The sequence below is a fragment of the Eptatretus burgeri genome, chromosome 10 (genome assembly GCF_056783735.1).
Source record: "Eptatretus burgeri isolate ZD-2024b chromosome 10, Ebu_testis_v1, whole genome shotgun sequence".
In the NCBI taxonomy this organism is placed as follows: domain Eukaryota; kingdom Metazoa; phylum Chordata; class Myxini; order Myxiniformes; family Myxinidae; genus Eptatretus; species Eptatretus burgeri.
This window is the reverse complement of record NC_140970.1, coordinates 50,256,830-50,271,727: the sequence shown is the minus strand read 5'-3', so window position 1 is coordinate 50,271,727 and position 14,898 is coordinate 50,256,830. Positions and strand designations below refer to the sequence as shown.

The 14,898-nt window shown below is 42.2% G+C and overlaps 1 protein-coding gene across 12 annotated transcripts in view; it reads right to left on the bottom strand.

Annotated features, from left to right (window-relative positions):
• LOC147018531 (forkhead box protein P1-like) overlaps window positions 1-14,898 on the bottom strand; it is a 227,106-nt gene that overhangs the window by 104,108 nt on the left and 108,100 nt on the right. Inside the window, exon 1 of one of the 12 annotated variants that reach the window (XM_085898264.1) lies at window positions 12,758-12,900. The exons of 10 other annotated variants lie outside the window; for them this stretch is intronic. Coding sequence is in view for 1 of the 2 variants with exons in the window: in XM_085898262.1 (XP_085754388.1) it covers window positions 11,655-11,687 (33 nt within the window). In the remaining variant the exon portion in view is untranslated. Of the gene's footprint in view, window positions 1-11,654; window positions 11,764-12,757; window positions 12,901-14,898 lie in introns of those variants that run through there. One more of the 12 variants, XM_085898262.1, reaches the window with a different exon arrangement.

Below are 14,898 nucleotides of genomic sequence, written 5' to 3'. Positions count from 1 at the left end.
TAACACCATTATTTAAGAAAGAGAATAATTTGGAGACTACACATTTGTTAGTTTGACTTCAGTTGTGGGGAAGGTGTTGGAGACATTAATTCAGGACCAGATGAGGAACCATTTAAACAAATACAAACTAATTAAAGGTAGTCAGCATGGGTTTACCAAAGGGAGGTCATATTTAACTAATTTATTGGAGTTCAATGAGGCAGTTACTGACTGCGTGGATGAGGGAAGTGCAGTGTATGCAATTTACTTATACTTTCGAAAAGCTTTTGATGAGGGATGACAAAGAAGACTGTTAGCTTAGGTGAGGGCTTGTGAGGTGGCTGTTAGAGAAGTCAACTGGATTGGAAACTGGCTTAGCGACAGGAAACAAGGAGTAGCTACAAATGAGAGGATATCTGACTGGGAGGATACAAATAGTGGGGAACCTCAGTAATAAGTTCTAGGTCTCCAGGATGATTATTCTTACGATAATTCATGGATCTGTTTGTGTGTTTGTTTGTTACTTGCACTACTACTGTTCTTGGGGACTATCACCTTACATCATGTTATAATTTGAGAAGACTTGCTACATAGGTTCAGCATGACCCCAGTTAGTATATAGGGATGCTTTTATCTTTGCCAGTGGTCTTGAGGGGGTGGGGGAGAGGAGGGGACACAAATTCTCTGTGTAAATGTGTATCGTGTAGCGCCGTTCCAGGTGGGAGAGAAGGTATTTCAGGTCCCCACCCTTTACAGTACAGTATTCCTGTCTTCACATCATTCAGCACAGTGAGGTGTTTTAAATTACACAGCGAGAGATATTTTGGAGAGGTATTTTGAATTGCAAGTTTGAATGAAGATAATTTTATAACTTCCCTGGCCGCTCCCGCAGGGAGCGGGTGCTTCAAATTATTCACAATTTACATCAATGATTTGGACAGTGGGGTTAAGGGTAGGCTTTCCAAATTTGCAGATGAAATTAAGCTTAGGGGAGAGGTCGAGAGCAGAGATGAAGACGAGGGAAGGGGTGGTGGGGGTGAGTCAGATTCAGGAAAGTCTGGATACTTTGAAAGACTGGGCAAGAGATTGGATGGTGAAGCTCAACATAAAGAAGTGTAAGGTGCTGTCATTGGGAAAGAATAATTTTTTAATAGGATTACATAATGCCAACAGCAGTCTTGGAGTGGTGTGTCACATAGCAGAAGGATCTGGGGATGGTAATACATGAGGGGCATAAGCAGACAGCACAGTGCCTGGCAATTATAGGTAAAGCTAACAGGGTTTTAGGTTGCCAGTCGTAGGGGGATAAATTATAAAACAAAAGAGGTGCTATTAATTCTGTACAGGAATTTAGTGAGGCCTCAGATGAAATATTGTGTACAGTTTTGGTCACCACATCTGAGGAAGTTTCTATAGAAAGGGTACAACATAGAATAACGAGATTTATCCCGAGCCTAGATGGACGAGGCTACTCGGAGCGGCTGAGACAGGATTTATTTTACATGTGAAAGGAGACTAATACATGAGGGGATGTGACAGAGATGTTTAAGGTAATGAAGGGTTTCGACAAAATAAGTGCAGAAGAATCTTTCAGCAGAATGGACACTGACAGGACAAGGTTGTTTACCGTTTAAGAGTAAAGAAGAGTAGAGTTAGGAGGATAGTAAGACAGGGACCCTTTACTCAGAGAGTGGTGAATGTGGGCAAAGGAAGGCAATTGAGTCAATGGAATGTTTTAAAATTGAGTAGGATAGCTATCTGGAAACAGTGGGATGTGTATGTGGGGGAGTACTCAGATGTTGGTAAGATTGCACAGGGTTGATGGGCCTCATGGCTTCCTTCTGCATTGAAGTTCCTTATATTTCTTTGTTTAAAATAATTAATCGTCCTGGGGGGTTCAGGTTTGGAGGAGGACACCGATTCTCTCTATGTGCATAGTGCTGCGGTGGGAGAGGGTATTACAAGTAATATTAAATAAAATATGCTATTTCCGTGGGGATTAACCCGTTCAGAACTGGGGAATTAACCCATCTGTAAGTAAGGGTTCTTCACTCGTGAATCTAATTTAATCTAACATCGACAGCCTATAAATCGAATTCCGATAAAGCTAGTGAATGTAAACTGAAAGAACTCAAGACTAATACAGTGAGTTGTCTGCCCTAAGTACACGTTTTGGGAAGTACTCATATTACTCTCAAAACATTCCTTGGCATCCATATCAGTCACTTCAATTCAATAAAGGATGTATACTGAGTAAACTACTAAAGTTACTATAGTACGATCCTCATTAAATTTTTGCCTGGAGCTCATCGAGCTTCAAAGTAGAAACTATACGGTTATCTTTTCAGCATTCCAAGTTATTGAAATGGCAGTGAGTCAGCTCCATTTAATATGTTTTCTCGTAATGCTATCAATTTGCTCATCACCCATAATTGGCCAGCTTCCTCTGCACTAAGAACATGGTATGCCTTAGCTCAGTCCCTACCTCTGTCAGGTGGCGGTGAATGACCTGTTGTTTTATCAGAACTTGTTATTTTACTCCACAAGTTATCCTACGCTGTGCCATGTACAGTATTTCTTCAATTTAGTATGAGCATAGATATAAAATGTGAGGAGTATTTTTTTTTTCTGCACAAATAACATCAGCGTTTACAAACGTACGGATAAACATTACATCGATACAAGAAACACTACTTCAGCCACGAGCACGTGTACGAGTACTTCACTGTAAAAACAGGTGTTTGTAAGTGAACCACAAATAAACATCCTTTTGTAACGGCTGTAAAAAGAGAAATATGCTTATTAAAGCATTTATGCAATGAATACAAACACATCAGATAAACAACTTTGGTGAGCAGCATTTCATTTGCATGTGGAAAATGCTTCAAAAAGATGTCATAAAATATCATCATATTAATGTTTAAAGCAATAACGCATGAAGACAGTAAATTTTGAAATCCATGTGTTCTGCTTTAAACAAATAAATACATTCTATATAGAAATGAGAGCATTGTTTAAATTGTTGGATCTGTTTGTGTATTTAGGAAGTGGTTGTGTATAAAAGCTAAGCATGTGGGTTTCACCATCATTTACAATATAAATACATTATTATTTCATGTGTTTATCATTAAACATCGTATTTGTGACATAAACACATGTTGAAGTAATTCCCACCATAGTTTGCCCGTTTAAAAGCCACTGGAGAAGGATATTTATTTATGGTTTAAACCCGAAGCACTTGTTATTGATGTATTGTTACGTTTGTGGGGGAGGTGGGGGGGGGGAGGGTTAGACATTACCTCCTTAGAACACATAGAAGTGTATAGAGTAGCATGGTCTGTGTAAGAGTAGTTCGCCCATCTAGATGTGATTAAGTAGGGAAACATTAACTTAAGGATTGTCTTGTTTGAATGTGCACCATACAGGGGATGGTACGTGGTAATAACTAATTAGGGATTAAGGTTACGGAAGTTGTGCGTTTCACCCCTTGTAATGTCCCACCAGATAAAATCGAGAAGAGAGGCTGTGCTGTCCAGACAGTGAGGGGAGGAGCGTTTCATCACCTCCCGAGGGGCGGAGTTGTCATTGCCCCGAGTGGGCAGAGTTTTTGGTCATGTCTCGCGAGAGCAAGTCGACAGGAGTGGGGGCACGAAGAGGAGCAAGGAGAAGGAAGAAGTCATGGCTGAGGAGAGTAGAGGGTTGGGCACAAAGAAAGAGTAGAGAGGAGGGATTGTACCAACAGAGAAGGAGATGGTGTGTGTGCTGCAGAGAAAACAGTTGCTCTGCCCATGCTGCTGCTTGCCTGCCTTCTCCTGTTCCTGCTGTTGCAGTGGCCCTGCTTTGTCGTTCCTGCCTTGCCCCATTTGTTGTCCTCTCATGTGTTTCGTCATCTCATGCTCCTCTCCTCTCCTCTCATCACCTGCTCGTTCACCAGCAGCTAAGGCTCATCCGGTACACATTCCCTATCCCCGTCTTTGAATAAATCTGGTGCGTGGTGCCATACATTTTATTTGGATTGAACATAATTAGTTATTTATCGATTCCATGTTCCCCCTTCTTCCTTTCCTTTCCAAAACCTGCCGCCATACTCCTCCGTGGCGATCACCATTTCCTGGTTATTTTAATCCATTTGGTTCGGGAAATAAACCCATTGATTTTAAAAGAGTTAAGAGCCTCGTCTGCTTCTTGCGATTCCCGATTTCAGTGTAAAATAACCAAAGTGACAGACAGGATTTTGAGCTGATCGGCATCATGGGTCTTCTGAAGACAGGCCTCATGATCGAGGCAGTGGTCTGTTGTCTATACACTGCCAAAATAACTAGTATGTGGCATTCTCTCAAGCATGGCTTTTACCGTGAAGGTTACACAGGTCCTTCCTATTATTTCTGTGTAATTACTCTTCAACGTCCTGACCAGGAGCATAAAACTCATGACTTTGTCCAAGGACTTCCGGGAAACTCACGACATTGTGAAGAAAACATCCGTCGTTATCTACTTTCAACGATGTGTATACTGTATATGTACCAGGAAGAAGATAATTGGTTTTTGGTCGTTTATTGGTACATTTGGCATGCTCATGGTCACTTGAGAGTTGCAATGCCACGGGGTTTCTGCATATCTCGTGGGATTGTGAGTTGGACAGGCAAACATGACGGGTTTCTGTGAAGTCATTGATAGCATGATAAGGCAGAGAAAAGCGTGAAATAGTCCGCCATTTTGATGTGGGAATGCCCGTTTGCATTTATGAGTGGGAGGAGGATGTGAGGAGGATGTGAGGAGGATAGGACAGAGTTAGGGTTGGGAGGGGGGGGTCAGAGAGCAACCCAATAATGTAATGCTTACTTACTGCACATACAAATTCTGCAACCGGTCCAGACGGCATCAGCCCACGTGTCCTCAAAGCCTGCTCTTCTGCTCTTGCTCACCCTCTCTCTGTTCTATTCACCCTCTCATTTGCTCAAGGCCATCTGCCATCTGCTTGGAAATCAGCAAACATCACTGCCCTGCACAAAAAAGGTGCAAAAACAGATCCCTGCAACTACAGACCAATCAGCCTTCTCCCAATCATCAGCAAGGTTATGGAATCCATCATCGCTTCAGACATCAAATCCTTCCTCTTCTCCAATGACTTGATTTCTGATCATCAATTTGGTTTCAGACCAGGTCACTCAACCCTGGATATGCTGCTTCTGCTCTCCCATCAATGGATGGAGGTCCTCAATGCCAGACAGGAAATCCGAGCCGTATCCCTGGACATATCACGTGCTTTTGACACAGTCTGGCACCCTGCCCTACTCACCAAACTCTCTTCCTATGGTATCCAAGGCCATCTCCACTCATGTCTCGCAGACTTCCTCTCCTGTTGCAGTCAACATGTGGCCCTAAATGGAGTTCTTTCATCCCTCCTTCCTGTCCAGGCTGGAGTTCCTCAAGGTAGCGTTCTGGGCCCTGTTCTTTTTCTGGTTTTCATCAATGATCTCTCCGACTCTCTGGAAAATCCTCTATATCTCTTTGCTGATGACTCCACCCTCTGCCGTACCATTGGCCATCCCTCAGATCGGCAAGCAGCAGCTTCTTCACTCACTACTGATCTGGATAAAATCACAAACTGGTCCAACACGTGGAACATGTCTTTCAATCCGGACAAATCTCACACTCTCACGATGTCTCTTCGAAAGGACCGTTTAGAAAACCCCCCCATCCACTTTCTCAACAATCCTCTGGAAGAAGTCTTTTCTTTCAAGCTTCTGGGTCTCACTATCTGCCATGACCTTTCCAGGGAAAGCCACATTTCAAACCTCACCTCCAAAGCCAGTCGCCGACTGGGAATCCTCCATCGTGCAAGGTCCTTCCTCGGCCCACCTGAGCTCCTGACCACTTACAAAGCTTTTGTCCATAGCCTGATGGAGTACTGCTCTCCCCTCTGGGCTGGTGCTCCTGCCTCCCACCTTTCTCGGCTTCACGCTGTAGAAACCAGGGCATTTCGGATCATTGGCATCTCCCGCAATGAGGCTGAGTCTTTGGGTCTCTCACTCAATCACCGCAGGTTGGTCGGTGGTCTTTCTGTCTTCGACCGTTTCCTCTCCAGCCTCGCCCCCCCTGCTCTCTCTGCGATTTGTCCCCACCACATTTCCGCAGGGCGCTCAAGGTCCGCCAACAACCCCCTTCTGGTAAAACTACCAAAATCACGAATCACTGCTCACCTTCACTCTTTCATTCCTCTTTTTTCCTGCCTTTGGAATAAACTCCCTCACTCTACTCATTCCCATTCTTCCCTCCAGGCCTTCAAAACAGCTGTTCACCACCACCTCTTATCATCCCCCATCCAAATCCTCGATCTTTTCTACGCCCGATAATCCACCCAAGCCCACCTCCTTCAAATTCCCTGCTTTCCTTTCTGAAAGTCCCTGTAATGTCCATCTTCTATTCCCCATTCTATCCCTCTCCCTTCCACAGATCTCCAAATGTCTCTGTTCCCCACTATTTTGTCCTTCCCACTCCCTCCCCTCGTCTCATGCCCCCTTGATGTGTGTTGTGTGTTAGCTCTCATACGAGCCTCGACAAGGTATACACAAAAAAAACCTGCTCTTTAACCGTTAAGCCAACACTAGGCCTATTGTTGTACTTCACCAAACCTATTATACTTCCTATTGTTATGTGAGCCCTTTCCCATAGCAAAAAAGGGCAGGTCAGGTCAGGTATGAGAGCATTTGCTGGAGCAGTGCATCGCTGCATCCACTTTCTGCCGGTACTCCAGGGGCCTCCATCTGGTCATCCCCTAGGCAAATGCCTGGACCATCCACATCAACTTGAGATGCCGATCAACCTGCTGCAACCACGAGGAATGTGGTCGGCTTGTTGGCTTCTTTCACTCACAAGGCTCCCTTGCTGAGAGAATCTGGTGAGCAGGATCAGCATCAGGAAAACGAGCCACATGTCCACACAGCCGCAGCTGACGCTCACGGACTATGCAGGTAACAAATCTCATTTGAGTCTCTCTCAGCAACCGCTCATTGGACACAAAGTCTGACCAGCGATAGCCAAGGATTCTCCGAAGAGACCTGGTACTGAAGGAGTTAAGTCTCTCTCTCAGATCGAAGAAACCTCAGGTTAACCCGAGGAGACCGTCGTCTGGTTGGTAGCACCTCAGCACCACCCCGCCACACACCACCGCAATCTGACCTCAGAAGTTTTCCCCGTGCTTTTCCTCCTATCATCAAGGAATGGGGGTACTGGAGGCTTTGCCCCAATCCCGTCATATGGTGAGCTGCTTATTATAAAATAAAGGGCTGATGTTAAAAATATATATATATAGATGTATCACAGCTGCACCAAGTTTCCCATGGCACTACACAGACTCTTATCAACTGTTAGTTGATAAAATGCAGTTTATCTCATCCACTGATGCAGAGTGACACTGGCCTACGCAAGGACTTGCATTCCATTGTACTTCTTTCGATTGACAATCCATGGCAACCACCAACCGGCATTCCACTTACACTCACAATTGACAATAAAATACCATGGAGATTTTAAATGAATGTGAAACACGAAAAAAAGAGTCGAACCATGGCTGCTGTCCATGACATTAGTCAACCATCATACTGGAGAGACACTTTAAAATGATGTTTGAGATTGATTTATTTCATTGCAAAAAAAAGAACAAAAGACTTGCGGTATTTATCAACTTATATTTCCACTTGGTCCTCACTTAACATAATTGTGTTTTGAAAAATGTGACTTTCAGTGAAACAACGTTCGGCAAATCACATTTCCCCATAACAATTAATGTATAAACCGGAGTGAGGTCATTTTGAACATAATTTATCTTGTCAAAAAAAACAAAAAACATTAAAGGTTGAGATACACTCTTCATGTATATTACGTACCTCAATGAAATAATATTTTAAAATAACTTGTATTTCTAAAAATAAAATAAATATAAATTAAAATAATATGACACTCACCAGAAATAGGTGTGGGGGTTCTTTGTAAAGATGGGGTTGAGTGGAGGAGGCGAGTGGTGGGGTTAATGGGACAGCCCCAGCGTTGTCCCGATAATTATCAACCGCTCGTTCTCCAGCATTGAAATGCTTTCAAACCTCAAGTTTAATTTCTCAACAAATTGTTACCTCTGCCACCTAAGCTGGAAGGAGGTTACATTTTCACCCCTGTCATTGTGTCTGTTTGTTTGTCTGTTTGTTTGTCTATTTGTTGGTTTGTGTGCAGGATATCTCAAAAAGTTGTGGACAGATCCGGATGAAATTATGTGGGCAGGTTGGGTGTGTGACAAGGACGAACTGATTAGATTTTGATGAAGATCCGGATCTGGGTGAAAAAAAAAAGAGGACGAAACTCGGTGGACACATTAGGTGCGTGACAAGGAAGAATCGATTCAATTTTGGTGAAGATCCGAATCCACATCTGGATCCAATAATTTTAAAAGTGATTCTTCACCATTGAGAGATAGGGCTAAACCGATATATAACACGATATCTCAAAAAGTTATGGACGGATTCGGATGAAACTTGTTTGACAGGTTGGGTATGTGACAAGGACCAATTGATTCCATTTTCATGAAGCTCTGAATCCATATATGGATATGAGAATAATTTAATTTTTTAAGTGATTCTTCACCATTGAGACATATGACCAAAAACGATATAGTACTGTATAGCATGATATTCCAATAAGGTATTGGGCCCGATATGTTCTTGTGGATCAGGCATTGCGTGGCGGAGGTATGCGCTTTCCTGAGTGCCCTTCTGTTACCCTCGCCGAAGGAGAGGGTATTGCATTTGGGTCTGTTTGTTTGTTGTCCGCACAGAACTTTAGTGTTTTTCTCCACAACCGCTTGTCGGATTGAGACGAAATTTTCATCACAGGAGCGATTACTCGTGTAGAATGTTTTAATCATAAGCATGATGTCATAGGTCATGTGGTGTGGCAGCCATGTTGAAAAAATGGAAAAACTTTGGACCTCTATCTCTGAAACCACACCAAGCAAAAAATTGAAACTTGGCACATAGCACGTACTCCTCATGGGAAATAAGTGATTTATATGACGCCATCGGTGCCTTCATTATGATGTCATAATTGCATATGTAGAACGCAACAACTGTTCAGTATGAACATTTTTGAAGGTCGTCAAGAGATAAAATGGTCCACAGAAAATTTTTTTTGATGAAATCATCCCTCACGTGATTCGGCAGCCATATTGTTTAAAAAAAAAAACAAAAACCTTCAGAAATCATTTTCGAAAACAGATCGAGGCAAAACTTTACAGGTATGACCGCCAATCCACGAATAACAAAAGGTTCACACATATGATGTCATAGGTCACATGGTTTGGCAGACATATTGGATTTACCCGAAAACGTATTAAAATATTCATCTCCAGAATGGCTGGACACATCGAAGGGAAACTTCACACAAATGTGCCCCAAGCCATGGGTGCACAAGTTTGTAAAGTAATAAATGATAGGTCACATGGTTTGGCAGCCACATTGGAATGAAGAAAAATATGAAATCATGTTTTCTCTGGAATGCTTAATCAATCGACGTAAAACTTCAAATTTATGATATAGTAGAGATGGGGAAATACATATTTTAAATTTCAACTTGATCAGATGCATGGTCTGGCAGTCAGAATTATTAATTTTTTTGATCTGGGTTATTTTTGATTTTTTTTTTTTTTGAATAATGCTCACTTGGCTGTGCCTGGATGGGTTTGAGGGGAGAGAAGTGGCAGCTGAAATGCGAATCCTATTCAGGCTCCTCCTGATGACTTCATCTTTGCTTTTTGCTTGTTTGGGTTCCTTCTGATGATTCCAATGCAGGACTTTACCTATTTGGTCTTCCATTTGATTTGAATTGAATTTATTTTTAATCCCATTCTGAATTCAATTGAATAATAATTTAAAAAAACGTCATGGGTCAGGTGTCCAATCAAAGCGGGACGTCTTGGTACCTGGTCATCACTGCCAGCAGTTATAATTATGTTTTATTAATTACGTAACACACCAGTACACAAACGTCACACAAAACGACACAAATACCACACAAAACAAGTCCTGGTGAGGGTTTGCAATCTCTGATTACTCTTTTTCTTGTCTCTCTTGTATCAGTGACGTAACCAAAACACATTAACCGAATCAACGTTAATTGAGGGATTACTGTTTTATAATATTCCATATTAAGCTATCCGAGAGATTATTTACTTGAAGGAGTGTGCTGTACATGCATACACAGGGTATATTTACAGAGCTCTGATATATTCGTCTTATCCGAATATCATGCTCCTTTACGGAGTTTATTGAAGCTTTCTTAAAATTAAAGTGACATTACATCCCTGTTTTTTGTTGTTGCTAAATAATATTTTATACCTTGGCCCTTTAGTATCGCAAAATCTTGATTGGACTAAACATTGAAGATAACATGGTTGCAGTTTTTACTGTGAATGTTTTGGTTGATAAAAAATATATATACAAGTTTGCCAGTGTTACTTTTTCCTGTTGTAGAATGAAAAATAAATCCTCAAATAAAAAGCATCACCAAGAGTAAATACCACAATTTGCCAAGCCAGTAGCCAAGTACCGCAATTAGTATTAATGACCCCTCATTTCCAAGCAGATTTAAAGTGTGGTACCTCCGCTCCTTGCTCACACCACATTATTGTACGGTTGTCGGTATCTCCAAATGGTGGAGATACTTGAAAACGTTTCATTTGAAGAATCCACATCGGAAGCACAGATTTACAATTTCACTGCACACTTACAACTGGGTTTAAGCTACTCTGGAAAAATGCAGGTATTATTTTTAAACAAGTTTATTTTATTCTATTTGAAAAAAAAGTCAGCACTTCCAAGTGGTCAAAGACCTAAACTGTACAGGAAGTGATGCACTCCCAGATATTTACTAATATGCATCTGGCAAAGCTTACTCAACACCTGCCTGCGACAGTAAGATGTGCAATGGTTCCGACATGATGTTCATATCACTGAGGCACTTCATCAAGGAAGGAGTCACACACAGTCAATAAATTTTCACGATCAATCGCACAATCACCTTATAAACATTGTTAGATCTGCACAACCACAAATGGCCTCATACACCATGAAAAGCAACAACTAGAATGATAATTTGTAGTTGTTTCACAGCTGGGAATGGACTCCCATTAATCACCCAGTCACATAAACACAAAAGTGAAAAAAAAAACTTTCATTTCCTTTGCATCCCACAGCCAGAAAATAAACTGCCAGAAATGTGGTTGTCTGTGCTTGAAGCTGCACAATATGTTGCCAAATTCCAGATCACAAGAACAACAAAGGCGTGCTATGAGCGACAGCTAGTTTGTGCAACCAATTTGCTTTAAAAAGTGCAATTCAAGTTCTAATATTACAATTCTTTCCATAAGACCAACAACTACACCTGTCCTACCATAACAATATATTTGAATGTCTTAGAAGGGTACTGTAATGGAATATTAAACCAAAAGTTCGTAATTTGCATTATCAACATTTATTTACATTGCAATGCATGACAGTTATTTATGATGCATTTTCTGAAGAACTCGAGGAAATGAAGCAATCCCAGAACAAACGCACGATGAATCTCTCCACCACAACAAGCACACCTGAATTTTGGCCATTGTGGTGAGAACAGGAGTTACCCACCTTTCTCCGGCGGCAGACATTGTCTTCCAACATGGTCTGTTCAGAAATCAAACAGTAACGCCATCGTAAAAGTGCATGGCTGTGTGAGATGCCACGTGTTCATTCAAAAAGAATTTCCTGCTACCCGCCCCCACCCCCACCCCCAAACCCTCAGCCAACGCCACACACACTCAAAGGCTTTCGATGACTCCAGCCTTCTACACTTTCTACTCACTCCACTCCCCCTACACATTGGCTAAAGAATGGCTTTAACTCAAACCTCTCTCTCCTTTTCGGTTCAGTGCCAAGACCTTATCCCTGACCCCAAGTGCAACCCTAAACTGTCTCTCTCTCTCTCTCTCTCTGAAATCAAATACTGACCTTGATCCCAAGACCATGCTCTAAAACCAGATACGTCTCACCAAGATTGGCTGCCCAATTTTAAACTGCGACCCTATTCTTCACCTTCACCCAAATACTGCCAGACATCATCTACTCTCACGCTCACCAGCTGAGTATGGGCATGGGAAATAGCTTTTATTCCTTCTTCTGTATCAAGAGCCGTGCAACAAACAGCCCACAGAGAACAAATTCTCGGCTGATGGGTCCAAAAATTCTCACAACCTTCCAGCAAAGCCGAAGTAAGTCGGCAAGACAAACTTGAGGCATTTTGAGTTGCACACGAAATAAAACTTTTGGCACCACCTGTGTCCAGCTTACAGTCTGGGATGTATATAGTCATAATGTGGAAGGGTAAGATTGTTTAAAAAAAAAAAAAAAAAAAAAAACTTGGAAAAGACCTTGGAATCACTATTTTCTTTCCTGAGGAAGTCGAACGTCTTTTCTCTCAAATTGCATCTTTCCATTAAAGAAATAAAAACAGCTTCACAGTTTTACATTGAATGTCTGATTTAAAATGAAACTTACAAAAATGCTGATTAACTGAGTGGTTCTCATTGGTATTGCTTGAAAATGTCGTACTTCACCAAAGGTAGTAATTGCACAGACTCAAACAATTCCTTGGGGCAATTGTTGTACAATCTATCTACAACAAAATGTGTGCTTGCATTCTGTTACCTTGTGCATGGAACAGAGAGGAGGTGCAAGTGCAAAGTATTACTCACGCAACGTTTATTTTTGGTGAGGTGACGAGTTTCACCTAGTAATCCGACATGTGGCTAGCAGGTCATGACAGATAGATGGCGCATCCAAAAAAATGAGCTCAGGAATCATCAAAGATACTCATAAAAGGCAGACCTGTTCGGACTCGCTGTTATGCGTTTCCTGAGAGGCAAATACAGCTTTTGTGGTTGACAATAGGTAAGCACCAGCATATCAATCGGATGCTACTGCAGACCATGCTTGTACTTATTCTGCAAGCAGATGAAAGTATAATAATATTGCGATTAAAATGTATAAAATTAAAAAAAAACATACATTAACTTCTTACATATTGACGGAAAAATCAAGCAGGTCATCTGAATACAACACCAATCGACACTTAAACTGCAAGGTTCAGCTTGTTCGCCCATCTTGTACTTGTTTTCTGCCTCGTGCCTTTACCTGCCTGCTGCCCACTGAGGTTACAGAATACACTTATGAGGCTCACAAAGCTGCTTGTAGGAGCAGGCAAAACTTTTCCCTTCATCGAGTTTTTCCACAAACTTGTTTGACAAAGGAAAAAGGGCAGTGGAAGGTCAGGGCGTGGTGTAGAGCGGTGTGCAACAGAGCCGTGGTTATTATAGACAACAGGGGAAGAGCATAATATTGGTTTGGGAAGCAAAAGCAACCTATATGTTTTTACTGGTTTTGGCCAGGTTTCAGAAAGGTTGGTTAACTCTTCCAAGTTAAATCCAACAACCAAAGATACAAGTTGTTGACTTGCCCATTTTCTGTGGGATTTGCACTAATTGGGGATTAGTACAGATTTATCCAAATTGGTGCCTTCGTAATAACAGGCTCCCCACTACGCCTGCCTCACACCAAACACGTTCATAACACCCTACACACCCTCAGAGCAAAGCCAGAGACCAGAGACAAAACATTTTTTTTGTAAACAGTGTTGAGGCTCGTGGAGGAGCAGATCAGGATGTAACAGAACAACAACAACAACATAAAAAACAGCAGAAAGAGGGGGGGGGGACACCACCAGCAGGGTTGAGGGACAAAATAGGGGGAGACCTGGAGAAATAAGGAATGTGGGGAAGAATGGGGGCAAGGGAAAGGCACAGGGGATGAACAAGATGGATACAGCTGAAAACTCTCAATCACAGAAGTGGAAGAATAAAAATGGAAACTCGGAATGAGGTGGGCTTGGGGAGGGTTAATGAGGGAAGAAAGGATAATGGTTGTGGATGGGGGATCAACTGAGAAGGTGAACAGCTGTGTTGAAGCTCTGGAAGGAAGAAAGACATTGAAGAGACTGAGGAAGTTGTTTCCACAGGTGGGGGAAAAATAGGAACAAATGGGTAAAGGTGAGAAGTGAGTCTGGATTTTGAGAGTTTCACCAGAAGGGTGTTACTTGCAGACTATGTGCGACCTGTAGAAACCTGGAGGGGGGAGGGATGGACAGAGTATGGAAAGGGGACAAGGTCATGCAAGACCAGAAAGGAGGCAGTAGGGGGGGGGGGGAAGAGAAACCAGCGACCTGGCTGCGATGTGAAAGCGATAGGCCCAGAGACTCAGGTTCATCACGGACGATTCCAATGATTTTGAAGGCCTTGATTTCCATGGCATCAAGCTGAGCAAGGTGTGAGGCAGGCATGCCCAGCCAGGAGAGGAGACCAGAGCAGAGACCATCAAGCTGCTGAGGAGGCCTTGTAATATAATAATAATAATAATAATAATAATAATAATAATGATATGGCATATACAATGATTACGGTAAGTACAGGACACAGGTACAAGTACAAAATACATGTAAAGCCTTTAAGTAGGGATGTCAGATAACCCTAATATTGGTCAATGTTCAGATCTCAGCAATACAACATCCCAGATCAGAGGCATCACAATCCAACAAGAGCCCATCAAGATAAGTCCAGGTGTGTCCTTGACCATGACGCAACTGCTATGTGGGATGCCAGATCAACACTTGTTGGATTGTTTGACTGTAATATACTCTTCAGATCAAATATGTCGAGCCAGTCACAGCCTCTGTGCTCGCAACACTTGGCTCGGTGGTTTGAGCTTGACACGCTGGTAAAACTCCTCATTAGTGATCCGCATCGGCCAATATACTGTATCTTGAAGGCCACTATAAGAAGGT